The sequence below is a fragment of the Bos indicus genome, chromosome 23, assembly GCF_029378745.1.
Source record: "Bos indicus isolate NIAB-ARS_2022 breed Sahiwal x Tharparkar chromosome 23, NIAB-ARS_B.indTharparkar_mat_pri_1.0, whole genome shotgun sequence".
Taxonomy (NCBI): Eukaryota; Metazoa; Chordata; class Mammalia; order Artiodactyla; family Bovidae; genus Bos; species Bos indicus.
Window position 1 is genome coordinate 8933054 of NC_091782.1, and position 23094 is coordinate 8956147.

At 48.4% G+C, this 23094-nt stretch overlaps 2 protein-coding genes across 4 annotated transcripts; one reads left to right on the top strand and one right to left on the bottom strand.

The window, feature by feature from the left end:
* Nucleotides 1-493: 493 nt before the first annotated feature.
* VPS52 (VPS52 subunit of GARP complex) lies at nucleotides 494-18289 on the bottom strand. Of its 3 annotated transcripts, XR_011563338.1 has the most exons (21): nucleotides 17987-18289; nucleotides 16872-16956; nucleotides 16667-16719; nucleotides 16415-16490; nucleotides 16154-16221; nucleotides 15699-15874; nucleotides 14946-15096; nucleotides 14561-14661; nucleotides 14355-14487; nucleotides 14173-14230; nucleotides 13679-13812; nucleotides 13092-13247; nucleotides 12497-12615; nucleotides 12207-12330; nucleotides 11837-11932; nucleotides 11634-11741; nucleotides 10452-10517; nucleotides 7334-7425; nucleotides 1780-1891; nucleotides 1444-1562; nucleotides 1096-1203 (listed from the first exon to the last, which is right to left on the bottom strand). XR_011563338.1 is itself a non-coding variant. In XM_019985223.2 (20 exons), exons 1-20 carry the CDS (start codon nucleotides 18074-18076, stop codon nucleotides 1057-1059), a joined length of 2172 nt encoding a protein of 723 aa, XP_019840782.2. In that variant the 5' UTR covers nucleotides 18077-18284; the 3' UTR covers nucleotides 494-1056. The 3 variants fall into 3 exon arrangements, 2 of the variants coding, with proteins under 2 accessions (XP_019840782.2, XP_019840784.1); XM_019985223.2 differs by lacking the exon at nucleotides 7334-7425 and having other exon boundaries at nucleotides 494-1203; nucleotides 17987-18284; XM_019985225.2 differs by lacking the exons at nucleotides 7334-7425; nucleotides 16872-16956; nucleotides 17987-18289 and having other exon boundaries at nucleotides 494-1203; nucleotides 16154-16225.
* Nucleotides 18290-18391: 102 nt separating this feature from the next.
* RPS18 (ribosomal protein S18) lies at nucleotides 18392-23066 on the top strand. The gene is made up of 6 exons (XM_019985246.2): nucleotides 18392-18486; nucleotides 18951-19049; nucleotides 22364-22450; nucleotides 22538-22639; nucleotides 22750-22841; nucleotides 22952-23066. The coding sequence occupies exons 1-6, from the start codon at nucleotides 18484-18486 to the stop codon at nucleotides 23025-23027; spliced, it is 459 nt and encodes a 152-aa protein (XP_019840805.1). The 5' UTR covers nucleotides 18392-18483; the 3' UTR covers nucleotides 23028-23066.
* Nucleotides 23067-23094: the final 28 nt, after the last annotated feature.

Sequence of the window (23094 nt, forward strand, 5' to 3'; positions counted from 1 at the left end):
GCCGAGACACAGAGAGGGATGAGATGGCCACACTGCAGGCCTGGCCTGCTCAGGGCACAGTGCAATGGGAACTGCAGCCCCCTAGCAAGGGCTGCGATGGTCACACCGGAGGAGCTAGGGAGCTGACCCTCAAGGAGAGAAGGCAATCCCAGCGTCAACCTGGGGTGGCCAGAGGCAAGGAGAGCTGGTGTCTGCCTTAGGGGAGCCGAGGCTGCTCTAGTGCCCCATGCGGCCAGCATCTGCCATTTTCACCAGGGTCACTTCCTCCGCCAGGTTGGTTACTCCAGAAACAGTTCTCGCCCTAAAACCAACGCAGCCACTTTGGCCTGAAGGAGCTGAAGGTTAGAGGTAACCGCGAGCCCCGAGTTTCTGGACACCCACCAGAAAGGGATGCAGGCCCAGGAGGCAGTCAGAGCGCAAAGGTGATCCTGGAGCAAAGACGGGGTTACTTGAAGGCCCCAGGAGGAAGGAGAAAAGAAATGGGAAAAGAGTGTTATATCATATTAAGTATTTATTGTTTTCTGCAGACTGACCTTGATGTAACTCTCAAGCCAGGAGGGGATTGATTAGTGTTCAAGCTGCTGAGATCTTAGGTCAAAAAGCTACAGAAAATAAATCACTGAGTGGAAGAAAAAAAAAAAAAAGCCAACCATTATGAGACAGTCTTCCCTTAACACACCAACTCCAAGAGTTGAGGCTTCACACCTCATGACATGCTGACAAGAGCTGAGTGAACCAGAAGGTTTTACTGGGAGAAGAAAAAAGCCTTGGGGGTGGGCAGTGGGAGTAAAGAGGGGAATGACAACACTGGAAAGATAACTGAGGTTATTTTGGAAGCCCAGGAGGTCCTGGGAAACTTGAAGACACGAGAGATTCCCAAAGCCAAGGGGATCCGGCTTATCCTGACGAAGCAAGGTCCCGGGAATGAAGGCAGAGTGAGGCATGTGAGAGCCTAGGAGGCAAGGGGGAACTGGCAGGGAGTCCCAGGTGAAAAGGGGGATGGGATGGGGCACAGAAGTCCATGGATAGGGCTGGCGGCCCCCAGGGCTCGGCGCATCAGAAGTTGGGCTTGTGCTTCTTGAGTTCCACCATGAGGTGGTGGATGTTGATGAGCTCGGCCCGGGCAGGGAGGGCTCGCAGCTGCGGCTGAGACAGCACTCGGTGGAAGCGATGATAGAGCTGGATCAGCTGGGTCAGAGCTCCCTGCTCAGAGAAAGTCACGGAGGGATGAGATGCAGGGTGATGCTAAGGATGACGATAGCCGTCAGCTTAGGGCTCAGCCAGAACTTTGGGCACGGCTGGTAGTTGAAGATCAAGCCAGAAGGGGACTGATTAGTGTTCAAGCTGCCGAGATCTTAGGTCAAGATTCCGAGCCCCGAGAAAAGAGGAGGGCAAACCAGTGATGGGGCGGGGTGGGAGTGGGGACCGGGAGTCGCAGGTTACCTGGATGATGCTGGTTCCATTTCTGAAGTTGGTGAAGCTCCGCATCACATCCTGACTCAGAGACTCCACCGACGATTTCCAGGAACTGCCGAAGCCACGAATCAGCTGAGTAACCCGGGCTGAGAGAAGGAGGAAAAAGATCACGGCTAAGTGATGTCTGATCCCGCTAGGTCCTCCCCAAGGTACAGCCGTCCTCACCCTGAAACCCCTCTTTTCTGGTGTTCTCCCGACCCCCTCTTTCGTGCCTGACACCCTCCCCATGTAATCTGCATCCCTGAATTTTTCTTTTCCATTCACCTCTCCCCTCACCCCACCACATCCACCCCATCCTCAGACCTTCTTCCCCTCGAAGTCGTTCCGCTTGTCCTCGCTCAATCAAAGCTTCAGCTTCCTTTACAAATGCCACCAGCCCCCCAAAGGGGGGCGACAGCAACTCTTCAATGAATTCCTGTAGGAACGCACACACATACAGAGTTGAGTTTCCTGGGGTGGGCAGATTTTTCCCAGTTCCGGCATCATGACCAACTCGGTCCTTAGAATACTCCCATAACAACAGCGAACCTCTAGAAAAGTCATATACTTTAAGACACGGTTGGTCTCACAAGAGGTAGGGGAAATCTCCTCCCTTCTCAAAACAAATAAATAAATAAACCACAAAACCTTTGTTTAGTTAAATTTTAAAAAATTGAGCTGGGAGCAGAGGGCCAGAACCAGAGAAGTGGGCCCTGAGCGCCTGGGAGAGGCGGGGCTTCAGAAAAGTAAACGGTCACGGCAGCTCTGCTATCAGGAAGCTGAGCTGATGCGGCCTTGCGCGGAGATGCTGAGCGTGGTCTCAGGAGAGCCTCTCAGAGGTGCCAGTGCAGACCCAGCTGGATGGCATCTTTCAGCTATTGCAAAAGCAGAGGCAAGTCTTCTCTGAAATCTCCCTGATCCCCATTTAGGCCCCGATGACTGCCCCTGATTGAGACCGAGAAAAGAGCCCAAAGATACCCAGTCACAGAAGCAAGCCAGCTACCACGAGTCAGAAGAGGCAACAAGCAGTGGACTCAGACCTCCGAAGACCGCCAGTGTTAAAACTGTCACATACAGAGCAGTTGTACATTCTGTATGAGATGTTCAAAGAAGTTAAAGACACAGACACAAACATGACCTATTACCAAGATCAGAAACAGACTGACTTGAAACAAATGGGATTTTAAAGAAATGATTTAGAAAAAAACTTTTTTTTTTTTAAATTTAAAAAATGTCAGCTGGCTAAACAGCAGATTGGATATACCTGGAAAAATGACTGAGCAAACTGGAATTTATAATTGAAGAAATGACTCAAAATGCAGACAGATAAGGAGATGGAAATTTTTGAGACATTGAGAGACATAGAAATCTAATGGTCTAAGCGGTGATCACCGATGGCCACTGGCCAAAAGAAAGCCAAGAAGACACTAATGCCCTGAGAGAAGTACACACCACCACCTCTCAAACAGCCTTGTAAAAAAGTCTAATTGGAATCCGCTCAAGCCTTTCCACTGAATCACAAAGAGGAACAGCTTAGGCATGCTATGCAAGGCAGTCAGCAAAATCCAGACTGTACGTCATTCTACGTGACAAATGACTCCATTTCTTCCACAAATAAATTGCATGGAGGAGATAGGGAAGAGATGGAAGGGAAATCTACAGATTAAAAAGAGACATACAGGGACTGCCCTGGTGGTCCAGTGGTTAAGACTCCACACTCCCAAAGCAGGGGGCCCAGGTTCGATCCCTGGTTAGGGAACTAGATCCCACATGCCGCAACTAAGACCTGGCACAGCCAGATAAACTAAAAAAGAGAGAGAGGCATGTATGGACTGTATATGGATGCTGACTTGAACCACTGTTTATAAGTGGGGACACCTGAATACTAGCTACTTTGAGAGTGATTCTTTTTTTTTCCAGGCCACCTCAAGTGAAAGCCCCAAGTCCTATCTTTTTTTAAAAGTGTGATAAAGTATTGTGGTTTAAAAAAACATATCCTGACACAGATGGCGTGATGACAGTGATGTACAGAATTTAATTCAAAGTCACTGAGGGTTGGGGGACGGATGGGAGGATGAACAACGGGTTTTGATTACAGATGAAACAACTGTCCTGTTATTGGCTGAAGATCTGTGATGGCCCCTGGGGGCTCACCATGCTATCCTCTACATAGCACGTACATTTGAAATTTTCCAAAACACAAAGTTAAAATGAAAAGGCAAACAAACAAGTAAAAAACAGTGCAAGGGAGGGACTTCCCTGGTGGTGCAGTGGTTAAGAATCCACCTTGCAATGCAGGGGACACAGGTTCGAACCCTGGATAGGGAACTAAGATCCCACATGCTGCAAAGGAAGCAACAACTGAGCCCTCTCACTCCAAAGCCCATGCGCCACACAATGAGAGTCTGTGCGCAGCAACAGAAGATTCTGTGCGAAGCAACTAGACCTGATGCAGCCAAATAAATAAAAAAAAATTTTTTTAATGGAAGGGTGGAATTTAAGTAGGAAAAAAAAAAGAAGAAGAAAGAAAAGAAAAACCCAACCCAAATAGTAAGATCTGGTAAGGTGAAAGCAGAACTTTTATTTCACTTAAAAATAAACTACTTATATTTAAAAATAAAATCCTTTGTGGAATCTAAAATATGGCACAAATGAATCTATCTACAAAACAGGAACAGACTCACAGACATAGAGTACAGACTTGTGGTTGCCGATGGGGAGGGAGCTGGAGGAGGGATGGATTAGGAGTCACAAACTATTATATAGGATGGACACGCAACAAGGTCCTACCGCAGAGCACAGGGGGTTCCAGCCAATACCCGGGGACAAACCATAATGGAGAGGAATATTAAAAAGAATGTACACATATGTATAACTGAGTCACTTTTCTGTACATCAGAAATTAACACAACATTGGAAATCAACTATATATCAATAATGTGCTCAGTTGCTTAGTCGTGGCTGATTCTTTGAGACTCTGTGGACTGCAGCCCGCCATGGAATTTTCCAGGCAAGAATACTGGAGTGGGTTGCCATTTCCTTCTCCAGATATATCAGTAATAAATAAAAATAAAATCTTTTCCATTCTTCCCACAAAACATCCACCTATATCCACTGGAGGCTGTGAAATAACTAACACGAGATGAAGAAGACATTCCCAAGAACACATCTTTCCATAATTAAGGAATCTTTATTTGTGATGTGATTTGGGACAGAGATCATAACAAATTCAACCTATTATAGTTGCCTAAATGCAATAAACCCACAACACTCTTAAACAGTAGGGGGCAAAGTGGGTGGATGCAGAGCTAAGCTCAACTAACAGAGATGACCTGTCCTAACACAGTCACCATGAATCACATGTAACAACTGGTCACTTGAAACAAGGCTGCTGCTGCTGCTGCTAAGTCGCTTCAGTCGTGTCCGACTGACTCTGTGCGACCCCATAGACAGTAGCCCACCAGGCTCCCCCGTCCCTGGGATTCTCCAGGCAAGAACACTGGAGTGGGTTGCCATTTCCTTCTCCAATGCATGAAAGTGAGAAGTGAAAGTGAAGTCGCTCGACCCCTCGGACTGCAGCCCACCAGGCTCCTCCATCCATGGGATTTTCCAGGCAAGAGTACTAGAGTGGGGTACCATTGCCTTCTCCGTGAAACAAGGCTATTGAAACTGAAATGTGCTGTGAACATACACACTAGGCTAAGAGACTTCACATAGGAAAACTTTTCAGATGAATCATTACTCATCTATTTGTGGATAAATAATGTTGAAATGATAGTATCTTGGACACAGTGTTTTCAGTAAAACATATTAAATTTGTTTCACCTATTTCTTTTTTGTCTATAAAACTTAGACACTAGAAAACTTGAGGCACGTACTATATTTCCATGGGGCAGCAGTGGTCTAGACTTGGATGGACTTTCTTTAAGCTCTCTATCCAGCCAAAGACAGTGGGTTTTTGTTTGTTTGTTTGTTTTGACCTTGCAGCCCAGCTTGTGGGATCTGTTTTCCCACCAGGGATCGAACCTGTGGCCTCTGCAGTGGAGGCACAGAGTCCTAACTTCTGGACCTCCAGGATAGGACCTCCAGGAGAGAGTGTTCTGACCGCAGAGGAGTGACCAGAGGAAAGAGCACGCTGGGCTTCAGCTCGTAATCTCTCCCACACAGTACTGAGCAGCAGCCCACCCGAAGGCACAGGGACCGTCCCCACCCTGGCAGATCCCACAGGGCCTCAGGGCTCTCAGCAGAGTCCTCACTGAGCACATCTCTGGGGTCAGAGGGTCTAGAGAACTGCAATTCTGAAGGCAGAGCCAATATTCCCTCTGGTCACCTAACTGTGCAGGTGAGGACAGCAGGTTCTTTTCTCATCAAACTAAACGTTTATTTTATGAAACAGAGAAAACAGACTGGGAAAGTTTAACCTATAACTGACCAGATCCCAGGAAAGAAAGATAGGAGGAAAGCAACATTTAAAAAAATACTGGCTGCGGGAGAAGGGGCAAGACAGGGAAAGGGGACGAACAGGTACAAACTATTACGTACAAAATAAATAAGCTACAAGGAGATATGATACAGCACAGGGAATACAGAGAATATTTCACATTTAAAGGAATACAGGGACTTCCCTGGCTATCCAGTGGTGAGGATTCTGTGCTTTCACTGCAGAGGATGTGCGTTCAATCCCTGGTGGGGAAACTAAGATCCCACAAGCCGTGTGGTTCAGCCAAGAGAAAAGTAAAGTAAATAACATAAAGGCATTTAAAAAACAAAAGTAGGACAGAAAAAAACACTGGTCAATAATTAGCAGGGAAAACAGAAGGGGAGGGACGACTGAAGCATTAAAACATCTAAAATGTTTAAAAGTCCATGTATTACTTGAGATCGGTGTTAAATATTAAGTTTAGATGTTAAGATAAATTAACATTAGCTTGTTAATTTAAAATTTAAAGGACAAATTCCAAAAGAATGGAGTACAAAATCCAAACAATCAGAGATGGACAAAAAGTTGTAAGAAAAACAAAGGCAAGAAGAAAAAAAGACACAAGACACAGAGAAAACTAAAGATGGATGAAAACAGTAGAAATGTCACATTAATCACAATAAACATAAATGAAAAAAAAGACAAATTAAAGGGCAGAGATAATTCAATTGGATTTTTAAAATTCCAGCTATTTCTATTTTTAAAAGACTTAAAATGTGAAAATATGAAAAGGAAAGTAAAAAGAAAGTAAAGGAAAAAAGTGGAAATTTTTTAAAAAGTGGAAATAAATTAAAAAGCAAATATTAACTAAAATAAAGCTGGAAGAGCTATGTTAACATAAAATAGAATAGGCTTTAAGAGAAAACTGTTAGGGCTAACATGGGTCATGATACAGTGACAAATGCTTCAAGTCACAAGGAAGATCATATGATTCTAAACTTGTGAGAATTTAGATAAAATAAGTTGAAACTATATAAAACAAGATCTGATAAAACTGCAGTGAAAAAGTGATAAACTTATGAATTTCAAAACATCTCTCTCAACTACTGACCAAAAAAAAAATCAGTAAAGATATAGGTGATGTAAATAACAATTAAAGAGCTTGATTTCCACCCCTGACAATCAAAGAACACACAACCTTCTCAAACATATATGGATCGTTTTCAAAAGTTGATCATGTCCTATGTTGTGCTATGCTATGCTAAGTCACTTCAGTTGTGTCCGACTCTGTGTGACCCCATAGACAGCAGCCCACCAGGCTCCCCCGTCCCTGGGATTCTCCAGGCAAGAACACTGGAGTGGGTTGCCATTTCCTTCTCCAATGCATGAAAGTGAAAAGTGAAAGTGAAGTCGCTCAGTCGGGTCCGACTCTTAGCGACCCCATGGACTGCAGCCTACCAGGCTCCTCCATCCATGGGATTTTCCAAGCAAGAGTACTGGAGTGGGGTGTCATTGCCTTCTCCGTGATCATGTCCTAGGCCGAAGCAAATCTAAAAAGATTTCAAATTTCAGATTTTTAATACCAAAAGGCCACATTCTCCATTCACAACGCAACTGTTAAACATTAATAACAAAAAGACTTTTGGAAATGTTAAAGCACTTCTAAAAAACCTCATGGATTAAAGAAGAATTGAAATATAAAAGTTCTTGGAACTGAATAAGAAAAATGCTACACTTTCAAACCCACAGAAGTCAATACAAGCAGTATTTAGAGGGAATTTCATAGTTTTAAATCTTCCTAGATGTTTGCGCTGGCAAGTTCTAAGATATTTTATAGGAAGAGATCATTTCAAACCCAAAATCTTTAAGAATAAAAAGAATGAGGAAATCCTTCCTTCCCACCTGCCTCTACAAATCCAGTACGACTTTGGTGCCAAAACCACATAAGGGCAGGACAAGAAAGGAATAGCACAGGCTATCTCATTTCTGCACAGAGAAGCAAAAACTCTATATGCATCAGACCAAATCCAGAATGGCTTAACATTCCAAAATCTACAAATGTAGGATACCACATGATAGACTTTTTTAAAAAATGAAGTATAGTTGATTTACAATGTTGTGAGTACATGTGTATTAAATGAATATACATGTATACATATATATGTATTTTACAGATTCTTATCTTTTATAGGTTATTATGAGGTATTAAATATATTTCCCTGCAGTATACAGTAGATCCTTGTTGTTTATCTATTTTATATATAGTTCTGTGTATCCGTTAATCCCAAAGTCCTAATTTTTTAAAATTAAATATATGATTACCTCAACAATTGCAGAAAAAGCACACATCCCTGATTAAAAATTCAATACCCATTCATGATTTAAAAACAATAATAACTCCTGGAATACTAGGGATTGAAAGGAATTTTCTTTACCTGATAAAGGATATCTATTTCAAAAAAAAAAAAAACACCCTACAATAACAGTACTCTTAAAGGGGAAATGATGAAAGCATTTGTTTTAAAGTTAGGAAGGGACTTCCATGGTGGTCCAGTGGCTAAGGGGGGCCTGGGTTCCATCCTTGGTCAAAGAACTAGACCCCACATGCCACAACCAAGAAGAAAAAAATAATCCCGCATGCCACAACTAAGACACGGCACAGCCAAATAAATAAATAAATATTCTTTTAAAGTTAAGAAAAAGTATACTAACGCATATATATGGAATTTAGAAAGATGGTAACAATAACCTGGTGTACGAGACAGCTAAAGAGACACTGATGTATAGAACAGTCTTATGGACTCTGTGGGAGAGGGAGAGGGTGGGAAGATTTGGGAGAATGGCAATGAAACATATAAAATATCATGTAGGAAACGAGTTGCCAGTCCAGGTTCGATGCATGATGCTGGATGCTTGGGGCTGGTGCACTGGGACGGCCCAGAGGGATGGTATGGGGAGGGAGGAGGGAGGAGGGTTCGGGATGGGGAGCGCATGTATACCTGTGGCGGATTCATTTTGATATTTGGCAAAACTAATACAATTATGTAAAGTTTAAAAATAAAATAAAATTGGAAGAAAAAAAAAAAAAAGAATAATGCAAATTAAAAAAAAAATAAATAAATAAAAATGAAACTTCAAAAAAAAAAAAAAATAAAATAAAGTTAAGAAAAGGTAAGGGTTCTCACTATCACCCCTCTATTCAACCATTCAACTTTAAACAAGGTACTAGCCCGTGTAGTAAGAGAATAAAGACATAGGAATAAAATAGGAAGACTGAAACTATCACAATGCAGAGATGACGAATGCCTACATAGGAACACACATCTCCAGAAGTATTATTAGAAATAACTTAGGAAGTGGCTGGCTATATAATCCATATACAAAAATCAATAGCACTTCATATACCAGTTCAAACAAGTAAATTTCCTTTTGAAAAGGTAGTATTTAACAGTCTATTTAAAGGACAAATTCTAAAAGAATAAAGTCCAAACAATTAGGAAAAAAAAAATGAGGTCATTATTTCTAGTAATTTCAAGTATTATTCTTGGTAATTACTCCTAAATAAACGGTAGATCCCTAGTTCCGGAAGATCCCACGTATCGCAGGACGACTAAGCTGGAGAGCCGTAACTACTGAGCGCACCCCGCCCTGGAGCCCGTGCTCCGAAACGAGAGAGAAGCCCCGTTTGCCACAACTAGAAAAAGCCCGCACACAGCAACAAAGACCAACACAGCCAACAATTAATAGAAGTAACTAAACTAATTGACTTTAAAAAGAATGAGCTACAGCCTCATGTCATAACAGGACAATACTAGAAAAATTATGCGTCAAATAATCCTGCAATCCTGTTACTACGGCACTCAGAACAAAAACTGAATAGTCACTGTTTCGGCATACAATTTTTTTTCTTTCCTTTTTGGTTGTGTGCTGCACAGCATGCAGGATCTTAGCTTCCCATACCCCCTGCAGTAGAAGCCAAGAGTCCCAACTACAGGACTGCCAGGGAATTCCCTATAGCTCTATTATTGCCCATAGCCAGGGCATGATAAACGCAACATTTAGGTCAATAAGCGCCTCTATGTGAGAGACAGAGAGAGGGGCCGAGGAAGAACTCAGACTTTGATGTTAGTTATTGCCAAGGTGTGTGGTAGCTTTGTGGATGTCTGTATCATTAAAAAAAAAAAAAGAAAAAACAGACCGATAACAACAGCATGTTGTGAATCAAGAGTTGTATCACAATTTCAATTCTGCGTACCTGGAGCCCGCTGCCACTGTAAGCGTGCGCGCACACACACACACTGACCTAAACAGCACACACGTGACTTCCCTGGTGGTCTAGTGGTTAAGAATCCGCCCTCCAATGCAGGGGACGTGGGTTCAACCCCTGGCTGGGGTACTAAGGCTATACATGCAATGGGGCAACTAAGCCCTCGAGCCGCAAGTACCGAGCCCTGTGCTCTAGGGCCCGTGTGTGGCAGCAAGAGAAGCCGGAGCGCCGCGACAGAGAGCCAGTGCAGCCAAAGTCACCAGCAAAACACAGCACAGGACTGTCCCTGCCCTCACCCCACACCCCTACCTGTGTCCGCGCGTTGAGCAGCTGCTGGAAACTTTCAACCTCTTTGCTGTCATCCGCCGCCCGCTCCTGAGGAAAGACAGAGGGGAGTCTCAAGTTTGGGGAGAAGCTGCCCTTCATGCTGGCATATCCCCGTCCTTCCACATTCACCGTATGGAGCCGGACACCACGTCAGACTCCAAGAAGAAAACGCTTGACAAGGCCAACGTGATCTCTGCACTCGTGGAGGAAAGGGGGCAGAGCGGGCGCCCGGGGTCTCGGGGGGGGTGACGGGGCAGGGGCCTCCGGTACCATCAGCACACCCAGGAAAGGGGGCAGAGCGGGCGCCCGGGGTCTCGGGGGGGGTGACGGGGCAGGGGCCTCCGGTACCATCAGCACACCCAGGAAAGGGGGCAGAGCGGGCGCCCGGGGTCTCGGGGGGGGGGGGGGTGACAGGGCAGGGCCTCTGGTACCATCAGCACACCCAGGAAAGGGAGCAGAGCGGGAACCCGGGGTCTCGGGGGAGGGTGACAGGCAGGGGCCTCCGGTACCATCAGCACGCCCAGGAAAGGGGGCAGAGCGGGAACCCGGGGTCTCGGGGGAGGGTGACAGGGCAGGGCCTCCGGTACCATCAGCACACCCAGGAAAGGGGGCAGAGCGGGCGCCCGGGGTCTCGGGGAGGGTGACAGGCAGGGGCCTCAGTACCATCAGCACACCCAGGAAAGGGGGCAGAGCGGGCGCCCGGGGTCTCGGGGAGGGTGACAGGCAGGGGCCTCGGTACCATCAGCACACCCAGGAAAGGGGGCAGAGCGGGCGCCCGGGGTCTCGGGGGAGGGTGACAGGCAGGGGCCTCCGGTACCATCAGCACACCCAGGAAAGGGGGCAGAGCGGGCGCCCGGGGTCTCGGGGGAGGGTGACAGGGCAGGGCCTCCGGTACCATCAGCACACCCAGGAAAGGGGGCAGAGCGGGCGCCCGGGGTCTCGGGGGGGGGGGTGACAGGGCAGGGCCTCCGGTACCATCAGCACACCCAGGAAAGGGGGCAGAGCGGGCGCCCGGGGTCTCGGGGAGGGGAAAGGGGGCAGAGCGGGCGCCCGGGGCCTTGGGGGGGTGACGGGCAGGGCCTCGGTACCATCAGCATGCCCAGGAAAGGGGGCAGAGCGGGCGCCCGGGGCCTCGGGGAGGGTGACAGGCAGGGGCCTCGGTACCATCAGCACGCCCAGCATCATGTCATAGTTGTTGATCAGAAACACAAGCTGCTCCTTCCTCGAGGAGAACTCAGCTGCCACCCGGAGGACAAAATTCTCCACCTCCACCTGAAAAAAAGACCGAAAGGAGGGGGTGACAGGAGCAGGCAAGGCTCCCCTCCACTTCAGCCCCAGGGGCAGGGGACCCCTCCCGCACCCCGCACCTGGAGCTGGCCCAGCAGCTGCATGGTCCGTTCGTTGGGAATCGTCTGATTGATGCTGACGAGAGCCGAGGAGAATTCTGCGTATCGGCGCGTGATCTGGAGTAAGAAGGAGGGACGAAAACTCACGCCAATCCCCCCGGCTCAACCGACAAAACCCCTGACTCTCTCGAAGCTGGCCAACCAGCCTCTGGGCGATCCCCACCTCCAGGCCCTCCCACACAGTGCCCAGCCCACACTCCCAGGGTGCCCCCACACAGCGTGGCTACATGTCCAGTCAGGCCCAGAGACACAGCCCCGAGGCCGAGTGACCACACAGTGGGGCTGCCAGCCCTGCCTTTCAGCAGACCCCGCCACCCGTGCCCATGCTCACATAGTGAGGCCGAGTGTCCAGCCCTCCGAGGCGCTGAGGGTCAGTGCTGCGGACACTTTGGACGTTCATCTCCAGGATCAGTTCAAACCGTGGCCACAACAAGGCAAGCACCTGTTCCCAGTACCTGTGGGCTTGATCAGAATCAGAGATCTGGCAAGGAATGTCACGGGTGGGGTGGGGGAGGCTGAAACCTGATCGAGGGGTGACCATCAGTGGAGGCAGGAGTGGGTGTGAGAGGTGAGTGTGGAGGCATCAATACTGCCTCCAGGCAGACAAATGGGACCAGTGACCTGTCCAGGGCAGGAACGTCCCTCTTGGCTGTGATGTTGCGGAACCGGAGGACGATGTGGATGCAGAGGAAAACAGCGATGGCATCGTAACAGTCAACGAGGTAAGACTCCAGGTGTTTCTGTGGTTGAGGATTTAGAAACAGGCAGAGGACTGGAAGTGTCTCTTCCTTTGTCATTCCCAGTGACCATGGACAGATGCAGTGCTCCTTGGGGGACATGACACTTGCGGGTACAGGGAGAGATCTAAATGGAAAACGCACCTCCTTTCCTGTCCACCAGCCACTCACGTGGTCCTGTGGCCTTGCTCACCTAATCTATGATCACAAGCCCATCACAGCAGAATTCAGGGCCGGGAACCAAGGTCTAGGAGCCTCTAAGTGTTGGGTGCTATCGCCTAGGTGTGAATCAGAAGGAGGGGCGCCTCAGGGACCCCCAAGCTTTGATGGTTTTGTGGGGAGTCACACACAGTGAGAATGAGGCGCATGCATTCTAAAATGAGAGGATCCTGCCTTCAGTGCTCCAGGGCCGTGGCCTCACTGCAGTGCTGATGAGGACTGGGGACAGGGTTGAGGAGCCCAGGAGCCAGCGAGCTCACCTGGGTCATGCTGAGGGTGCGGCCCATGACAGCATGGAACAGATCGTGGGCAGCCGGGCCAGACACCATGAAGAACTCACAGATGAAGAGGTATTCACGGCAGGAGTTGTCGAGGAGGGCGTAGTGCTGGCTGCGGAAGAGGGCCTCGAAAGGATACTAGGATGGGTGGGAGAGGCAGGAAGAGACACAGACGGGTGGACCCCAGTCCTGGCTCTCTGTGGACATGGCTGGAACATCAGCTCAACTGGGTACCAGTAGCTCAGAAGACCCTCCCCATCTAACCCTCATTCAGGTTGCAAAAGGGCTTCCTGAACAGGTACTGAAGGGCAGGGGCGGGGTGGGGGGAGGGCTACACGAAAAGAGCCCACCCCCACCTGCTGTTGCTGCTCCCGCATTTACCGCCACACCTGCCTAATGACCTATCACCCTCTGTAACACCCTGAGTCAATGGTCCAACCCTCCTCTCATCGCAGAGTGCAGGGGCAACTGAAGATGGGGACTCCCCCGGGCCCTGCAGCCGGGAAGCTCTGGCCTGAGCTCTGTGCTCAGAGCCCCACCCTGAGGCTGAGGCTGGCTCTCCCTCCTACCCTCTGTTCCCCGCGCTGGGCAGTGTGGGGCACGAGGATGGGGGCTTCCAGTTCAGCGGGGGAGATGACAGAGCCCCGGGTCCCCAGGGTGAAGATGGTGTTCCTGCTGCGGAGGGATGGCTTTGAGAAGAATCGTGAAAGGCCAGAGTCAAGGGAAACAGATCACAACTGTGACGGAAGATCAAAGACCCAGGACCTCCAGGGGCCCCCAGCAGTCAGACATGGCCTCGGGGTCCCTCCTCCCCAGTCTTGGGGCCCCACTTCACCTGACATCTGTGAATGGGCTCCAGGGAGCCTCTACGCTCCCTGACATCATACACAAAACTCAGTGTAAGGGTGATCTGTGCATTTTTCTGGGGAGGGAGGTCCCCGCCTTGATCTCATTTGCAAAGTTTTGGTCCCACAGAAAAAGGTAAGCAGCAGGGCCTTGGAGGCTGGAGCCAGAGGCCCTTCCCTCTCCAGGCCCAGCTGAGTGCCCCTCAGCTCCAAGATATCTTTCTTGGCTGTATCTTCCACGCCCATTAGGTCATCCTTCTCAGCGACTTCCTCATACTAGAGAAGAGAGGATAGAGAACTGGAACATTGCTTCCCAATGTACAAGAAAAAAAGACGTCTCTTTACACAGTCACTCCTCTCAACTCAGGCGCCCAGAGCACCTCTCCTTCCACGGGCTTACCTGCACCTTCATGAGCCGCCCCAGGTAGGAGCGGTAGTAAGACAGGTATATCTTGCTCAGCGTCTCCACGTACTCGTCCCTGATTTCCTTCGCAGTGGCGCGTTCGTTGCCCAGCAGGAACTGATAGAAGAACCTGGAGGAGCCAGGAACCAGTCAGTCTCCCAGCCAGCCCCCCAGGGACACCCGCCCACTCTCTGGGTGGCGACCTGTATTTCAGCAAGGCTGTCTGTGGGATCTGATAGTTGGTCATTGGCTTTCTGAAGGAATAAATCTTCTGAAGGATGAACTCTCGGATCTTCGTCACAGCCTAGATGTGGGGGACCAAACACAAGGCATGAAGCTGTAGCCTTCTCACTGCCTGGGAAGCACCGAGGGAAGGAATGAACGTTGACTGTTGGACGAGCAAGAGTAGAGAACACCTCTTTGATATCTGTTAAGACTTTCAGAGGAACCCAGAGATGTGAGGATGAGCCCTGCCACATAAAGGCAAGAAGTTCTTGGGGGTGGGCTACAGCGAGCTTTGCCAGGGCAATCCAGGGTAGAGGTCTAAGGGAGGCTGGTTCGAGTCGTATGTCCACCCCCACTTCCCACCTTGACTCGGAGGCGGTCGAGCACGCCCCGGACATCTGCACAGGCCGCTGTGCCCCTAGCCTCCTGTTCTCGGACTGCAGCTGCCTTAGCATCCAGCTCCTGCAGCTGCTCCAAGAACCGGGGCTCTGTGACTGGTGCCTCCAAAATTGCCCTGGGGAGCAGGGAGGGGTGGGATGGGTGAGGAGGGAGACTCAGACACCTCGAGACTCTAAACCATACCCCTGGCATCCAGCGTGTGTCTCCTCTCCCTTTGTACACTGCATCATAGGGTTAGAACACGTGCACAAAGTATTCTGTTCCTGGACACACATACCTCCATCACCCACATCAACCTTAAACCCTTTCTCGATGCCCAACCCCAGATGATTCCTATTCCTTAAAGCCTGAGTCAGGGTAAAAAAGAGCTGTCAACTGCTCATCATTTTCTGGAAAGTGTGTGATAACCTGAAGCCAGGAGACCCACGTGGTTAAGTAGGGTAGGTCACGCCTGCCCATCTACTTTCTATGACATTGTTGTCCTTTGTTATTCAGTCACTCAGTCGTGTCCAACTCTTTGCAACCCCATGGACTGCACCATGCCAGGCCTCCCTGTCCCTCACTATCTCCTGGAGTTTGCCCAAGCTCATATCCATTGAATCTGTGACACCATCCAACCATCTCATCCTCTGTCTTCTGCCTTCAACCTTTCCCAGCAGCAGGATCTTTTCCAATGAGTTAGCTATGACGTTAGGACCGTTCAAACTAGTGACTCACGTGACCAGAGCAGAGGGCACCACGAGACCATCAACAAGCTCCCCGAGTTTCCCCCGGACAGCCTGCCGGTTCCGCAGTCGAATGTTCATGGCTCCAGACTGTTCCTGCAGTGTCCGGATCTCAGAGCTGATGGAGCTGAGATCACTCTGAAAAGCTCCCAACATCTGCTCCATGCGCTGGGAGAAGGCAGAAGCGCTGCTGATTAGCCATAGGATTGGTAGGGGACAAGTCTCTAGGTAAAGTCTCTAGTACCTATCCAACTATGAGAGTAGTGGGTGATGAGGAAAAAGGCACAGCAAAGGCAAATAACAACGTTAGTCACGGCAGCAACAACAAAAACGGCTGCTGAGATCATCCGTCCCTGCCTGAGGCAGATGGCCTAAAGAATCATCCTGAAGACCATGACCATGATCTGCGCTCTGGGATATGAGGGGTCCCAGGGCATGGTTACTAACCTCAAGGACAGCATCGCAGGCTGTGATCTGATTGTGCAAAGATGCTATGTTCTCACTCTCTTGGATATCTGACTCACAACAAGTCAAGGGGCCTCACTGTGGACATGGAGATTCTCAGACCTCCGCAGGACCTCTCCAATTTCTCCCTGAGGTGACAGAAACCTCAGAGAGAAGACGGTGGCCCCGGGTGGGCTGTCAGCACCATACCCCTACAAAATGCCCGTTTTAATAACAGCACCCCTCTCCTCTGCTGGAGGATACAATCCCGAATGGACTTCTGCTCAATCTGCTGTAGCTCCAGCTCAACCTGCTTTGAATAGTGACGAAGATCCACACCCTGGGAGAACAGAAATGTGAGAGGGTCAGGAGGAAGTCAGTGAAGGGACACTGGAACAGAGTCAGCAAAGGACTAGAGAAAAAGACCAGGGTGATAGTAGGAGCGCAAAAGACTTTTTTCTTTCCTTTAAGGGGAGGGTTCAGGAAGGGGCAGATTAGTATAGTGGAAAGCCTCACCGTTTTAAGAGCTTCCTTTACTAACTCATCCTCCAGATTTGCCTGAATGTGAACTGCAAATAGAAGTTCATCATAAGGGTTCAGCTAATTCTACAGCTCTGTCTCCACACTGAACATCCACACACCAGTCCCAGCCTTAGTACTTGCAGAGCCCAGCCTCTCAGGTTACAGGACCGCATACCCCCCACCCTCTGCCATCACTTACCATCCACTTCATCCAGGATGAATTCATCAGAGGTGATGTCCAACTCTCCAATCTGCAATGGCTCCCGAAGACCTGGACCACTCCCCTGGAGAGGAACAGGTTAATGGGAAAGAGAGAAGTAGAACAAAATATAATGGAGTAGTCACCAATCCTTCAAGCGGAGAAGAGGGACTTTCACTGGGGAATCACAGGTAAATACTGAGTTCACAAAATGTCAAAAGTTCCATATTGTCTCAGTCTACTAATCGGGGCTGATGGATAGGAATGGGACAAGGAGACAGGCAAACCACGAAGCGTGAAGGTAACCAAATCAGAAAAATTAGAAGATGCAGAAGGCAGAACAGAACTTGCAGGTGAATTTAGGATCTCTAGACTGCTGCTAAGAGTCAGACATGACTGAGCCATTTCACTTTCACTTTTCACTTTCATGCATTGGAGAAGGAAATGGCAACCCACTCCAGTGTTCTTGCCTGGAGAATCCCAGGGACGGGGGAGCCTGGTGGGCTGCCGTCTGTGGGGTCACACAGAGTCGGACACGACTGAAGCGACTTAGCAGCAGCAGCAGCAGCAGCAGCCGCAGACTGCTGCTACCTTAAATGTTCTATCACCATCCCTCGGGGGCGCGCCAACCTCTTTAAAACTACCAGCTAATACATAGTGTTTACCTACGTGCCAGGTGCCATCTTACATATATTCATTCACCCAGTCCTAACCCACAACATAGATAGTAGGTCTTAGTTTTTTCACCTTATAGGTGTGGAAATAAGGGCATAGAGAGGCAAGTTAAACTTGCCCGAAGACACACAGAGTATACGTGGCAGAGCCTGAATTAAAGCCCAAGCAATCTGGTTCCAGAAGCCATGTTCCTAGACTTGCTTCTCTATTCTGCCCAAACATCTGTAAGTTAACTGAAATTGTGGCCCCAGAGCCAAAGTCTCGGCCATGCTGACCCCAGCTCAGGTTCAGGTCGGATCCCACGGAGGCGTATGGAGAACCAAGCCGGGTAGCATCATTGGCAGCTGCGAGTTCCACCCTTGTGCCTACACCCAGCCCAGGCTTTCCTGACATGAGGAGACTGGACAAGACTCTGAAGGAGAAACAGCCCTGCCTCTCACCAGCGGGCCCTCCTCCTCCTCCATATCTGAGGCCCCGGACCGCAACACCAGCTCACGGGCAGCTGCCGCCATGGTCGCAGCGGCGGCCATTCCGCGCAGCCTCACTTCCGGCAGCTGTCAGTCAGGCGAATCTGTTCCCCGGAATGGAACTACAGATCCTGGAGTGTCTTGCACGGCGCGAAATCGCTCCCAGATATTTGTTTGCCTCCAGTCTTCCTCTTTCAGCTGTAACCGCTTCACCCAAGTGAAAACAAGTGGAATTCTTAAGCACAATCTCAATCCGGAACCTTTGTTGCTCGCACACACAAGACCTGTACGAACAGTAAAGAAAACCCGGACCGGAAGTCATGCCGCCCGATTCAGGGTCTTGCATAGTTTCCGGAAGCTCCTTGCTCAGATAGCTCCGCCCGTTCCGCCTGGTAGCAATATAAGGCTGTTACGTCACTTCCGTTTTCTCTTCCACTGGAGGCCTACACGCCGCCGCTGGGGCCGCCGCCATGGTAAGAGTACAATCCTTGCGGGGATCTAGCGACATCGGGACCGGGGCAGGGAAGGTCTTGCTGTCAGAGGGTTGAAAATGTCCTGTCTTGGGAGCCTCCAACTTTCTGGGTGGAGCCTCGGATACCGCTTCTGGAAAAGGACAACTAAAGACATCCAGTCTGGGGGCTGGGGCCGGAGGAACTCCCACCCCGGGCAGTAGAACGGTTTGGGCGTGAGTGGGGACCTCAGTCTCCGCCACTCAGAGTGTACTTGGGGCACGGGTAGGAGACACACTTCTTCCCCGAGGTTGCGTTTTCCCAGGCCTGAACACTTCATGTTCCTGCTGTCTGCAGGATTCAGGAGTTTGTTGTGTCGTGAAGACCTGACGGGGGTTTCCTGCTCCCTGTGTGACAAGCTTAGCGTTCGTGTTTGAGGTTACGGTTTGATAGTAGTTCACTCTAATTTCTCCCTCAATCTCTATCAGTCTCTAGTAATCCCTGAGAAGTTCCAGCACATCTTGCGAGTACTCAACACCAACATCGATGGGCGGCGGAAAATTGCCTTTGCCATCACTGCAATTAAGGTAAAGTAGGGTAAGGACTGATGGCTTCCTTGGTGGCTCAGACGGTAAAGAATCTGCCTGCAATACGGGAGACCAGGGTTTGATCCTTGGGGTTGGGAAGATCCCCTGGAGAATCTCCTCCAGTATTCTTGCCAGTTCCACGGACAGAGGAGCCTGGTGGGGCAACAGTCCATGGAGTCTTAAAGAATCAGACACGACTGAGCGACTCACACACACGCAGGGTAAGGACTAGAGACTATAGATGAAACTTGAGTTGTTAACACCTGAGCTGAAAGTGAGGCAAAGTGAGGGGAGTCCCAACCAGATGGTCTTGTCTGCTAGGTAAAAAAAAAGGACGATTAAGAGAGCAATTAGTTCTCTTAACCGCTCGCCCTCATTGTCCCAAAAGGTAAGTGAGAAAAGCCAGAGAGTCCTCTCAGGTCAAACCAAGAGATTTCACCTAGGGAATGGGGAAGTTGGATAATTGTACCATTTGAAGGGTAAATAGAAATGCCAAGAGATTCCAAGTATGAAGAAACCTATAGTTATTATGTCAGTGAATGCAAGCTTGGATATCTTCCTTAACCTAATGAACTCCCAGCCTTCCAGATGGGGATGTTATCCTTAAAAAGATTTTTTAATTGTGGAAATGACTGAATGTTTTCTGCCAGTATGTTTACACTTCTTGGAGCCAAGGTTGCTTAGAATCCCCAGAAGACACTATGATAAGTATTTTATAGATTGTTTAAAACGGCAAATCAGCATCAGCTTTTCTTGGTGAGATTTGTCACGTTTACTTTTTCACTCTAATTCAAGGAGCACGGCTTTCATTCTTAAATAGTACGTTTCATCTTCTGTGAAACTAGTAAGTCAGTGAAAAATACAGTGTTCAGTGCAGGCTCACCTCATTTTGTGGAGCTTTGCAGATACTGTGTTTTTTTGTGGTAGCTCTTAAGACAGTTCTTCAACATTTGCACACATGGTGTGTCTGTCACATTTTGATGAAATACTTTAAAAGTTTTCAGTGGTGTATTTGTTATGCTTATCTGTGATCAGTGACCTTTGTTACTATTGCAAAAAGATTTAGACTTGCTTAAAGTTCACATGATGGTTAGTACTTCATAGTAATAAAGTGTCTTGATTAAGGTATGTATAGGCAGTTGCTCACTTAATAGATTATGTAACTACATGTGCTGAGAAACCAAAATACCATGTAGCTCTCTTTATTTCAGTGTTGTTGGGTGTTGTCTGGAACTGAACCTGCTGTATCTCTGAGGTTGCTTCTGTTTTTAAAGATTGCTAGAATGCTTAGGTCAGATAGTGAAAATAAAAGATGAGCGTGGTTGATAGGATGCTTCTATTAAACCCTTTCTCCCTGCTTCTTTGAAATTAACTAGTTTGGTATTTGTTACCTTAAGTATATGTGATGACCTTAAAACAGATTTTGTAAGCAGTTTCCAGTACTTAATGAGAATGTTGATAAGACTCTCTTAGGGAATCTCATGCCCTGCTTACCACTGGGAAAGATTATTCTAGAGATACACAGGTACTTGGGGTTTTGCTAACTGTGTTTCAGCTTTTGCTGGCTCTTCTCTGGTGAGACAGCCAAAGCTTAGAGGTACCTGGTCTTTTGTTAATGATTTGGAATGTGGGGTTGAGTAATACTTATAAATTGGAAGGGAGTTGCTGGGGCTGGAGGCTGAGTAGGAGGAGGGATTCCTCAGAAAATTAAAGGAGCAAAGTTAATTGGGAAAGGTGAGGTATCAAAGGTGACATAAGCAGAAAAGGGTATTTACTAAGTGGTAACACACCTGCAAGGTTTTTTTATGCCACAATCCCTTCTTTTCTTTCCATTTGTGCACTTCTGCTATGAATAGTCCTTAAGGTTGGCCTGCCCTTCCTCTAAATCAGGATGATACCTGGTCATCTGGATTGTTTGGAAACATGGTTGGAACTAGTCACAATGACTGGATGATACCCACTGGTTCTCATAATTGGCAAGCCAGTATCTGAACAGGGCTTTCAAAAAGCTTGACAGCAACTTAAAAAAAAGAAAAGCTGTTTATCAAAAATCATAAACGCTAAAAAGTAGGAGAGAGAGAATTATTGGCCCCCTATTGAGGCATCCAAGGGACTCCTGAAAATCCCTTGGACAGCAGGGAGATCAAACCAGTCAATCTTAAGGGAGGTCAACCCTGAATATTCACTGGAAGGACTGATGTTGACGCTCTAGTATTTTGGTCATCTGATGCTGGGAAAGATTGAGGACAGGAGAAGAGGGCATCAGAGGTGAGATGGCTGGACAGCATCACCGATGCAGTGAACATGAAGTTGGGCAAATTCTGGGAGGTGGTGGGGGGCAGGGAGGCCTGGTGTGCTACCGCCCACAGGGTAGCAAAGAGTTGGACACTACTGGGTGACTGAACAACGGTCGATGTATCATCTAGTTAAAAATTAGAATCTTGTTTTATCTTTACCTTTCTCTACCCACTTGTATTTTAAAGCAAGTCTCAGACATACCACCTGTAAATATTTAAATTTGAGAGACACTTAGATCTTAGTCTCCTCTCAATCAATTTGGTAATTTGACCTCCAGGTCACTTTCTTACAGAGAGGAAATCCAGTTTCCTGGGACCTTTGTGACACAGATTTGTTGACTTAAAACAACCGAAACTTAATCTCTCAGTTCCGTGCCAAACATCCTTGGTTTCCTTGTCTTGGCAGCTGCATCACTCTAGTGTCTCACCTTATCACATGGCCTTCTTGCTTGTCTGTGTCCTCTCCTTTTATAAGAATACCAGTCATTGGATTTAACTATTTCTAACCAAAGCCATGTTTTGAGGCTCCCGATGAACAGAAAGTTGGTGGAACACTACTCAACCCAGCACACAGTCGTTCACTTTGCAAATCTGTTTGGCTCGTGAGCTCAGGTGGCAAGGAGCACCAGTGTTGGTGGTGACAGGATGCCACTGGTCTCAGTGTTTATTTTGATCACAGGGATTTAGTGACCTGCCCAAAGGATCATGGCCTATGGCCCTTTGACATCACGAGCAACTGACCATGCTGTCCCTCAACCGTTAATTCAGAGAACCTTGATCTTGTTGCTTTGGTGCTCCATTGACTGAGAAGCATCAATTTCGTCTCCACTGTGTAGAAATCAGAAGGTGCCACTCGGGTGCTACAGCTTTCAGGGGATATCAAAACCTTTTTTTCCCTTTAATGATTAGGCTTTGTATCTGGAAGAGTATGTTATTTTGGACCCTACTTTTGTGTGCTTTTTGAATCATGAGCAACCCAAAAGGTCAGACTCACACAACTCTAAAACCTCTCCTCAGGGTGTGGGGCGAAGATATGCTCATGTGGTGTTGAGGAAAGCAGACATCGACCTCACCAAGAGGGCCGGGGAGCTCACCGAGGATGAGGTGAGGACAGGGATCGGGGCTGGGGCTGGGCCTGGGCCTGCCTGGAGATGGGGGCTGTCTGGACCTGACCCTTGTCCTGCCTGCCAGGTGGAACGTGTGATCACCATTATGCAGAATCCACGCCAATACAAGATCCCAGACTGGTTCTTAAACAGACAGAAGGACGTGAAGGACGGGAAATACAGCCAGGTGTGTGTGGAGAGGGGAGAGCAGAAAGAAAAGCAGGCTGTCCAGTTGGGACTGGACCTAGGAGACCAGGGCGGAGAACAGCCATCCCTCACTGTCCCCCGTCTGTGCAGGTCCTGGCCAACGGTCTAGACAACAAACTCCGTGAAGACCTGGAGCGCCTGAAGAAGATTCGGGCCCACAGGGGGCTGCGCCACTTCTGGGGGTGAGTGGGGGCCCATTTGTCTGTCCTTAGACTCCCAGGGGACTCTCATGCCCCGTCTTTTCCCAGATTTGCTTGATATGGTGAGTAACCTTTGTCTTTTCTCCCTGCAGACTCCGTGTCCGAGGCCAGCACACCAAGACCACAGGCCGCCGTGGTCGCACTGTGGGTGTGTCCAAGAAGAAATAATGTGTGGGCTTTGTGTTAATAAATAGTTTATACAGTTAACGGCTTCCGTCTTGTGGTTCTTTGCGTT

Bases quoted from the DNA above. Each gene is read 5' to 3' on its own strand.
- VPS52 (XM_019985223.2), bottom strand. From the start codon at position 18,076: ATGGCCGCCGCTGCGACCATGGCGGCAGCTGCCCGTGAGCTGGTGTTG. The intron at 15,097-15,698 runs GTGAGTCACTAG...CCTGCTCCCCAG, and splicing joins GTGCCCTCTGCTCTGGTCAC to GGCAATTTTGGAGGCACCAG. The intron at 13,813-14,172 runs ATATCTTGGAGC...CTGGCCTTTCAC, and splicing joins GGAAGATACAGCCAAGAAAG to GATTCTTCTCAAAGCCATCC.
- RPS18 (XM_019985246.2), top strand. The intron at 22,451-22,537 runs GTGAGGACAGGG...CCTGCCTGCCAG, and splicing joins GGGAGCTCACCGAGGATGAG to GTGGAACGTGTGATCACCAT. The intron at 22,640-22,749 runs GTGTGTGTGGAG...CCGTCTGTGCAG, and splicing joins AGGACGGGAAATACAGCCAG to GTCCTGGCCAACGGTCTAGA.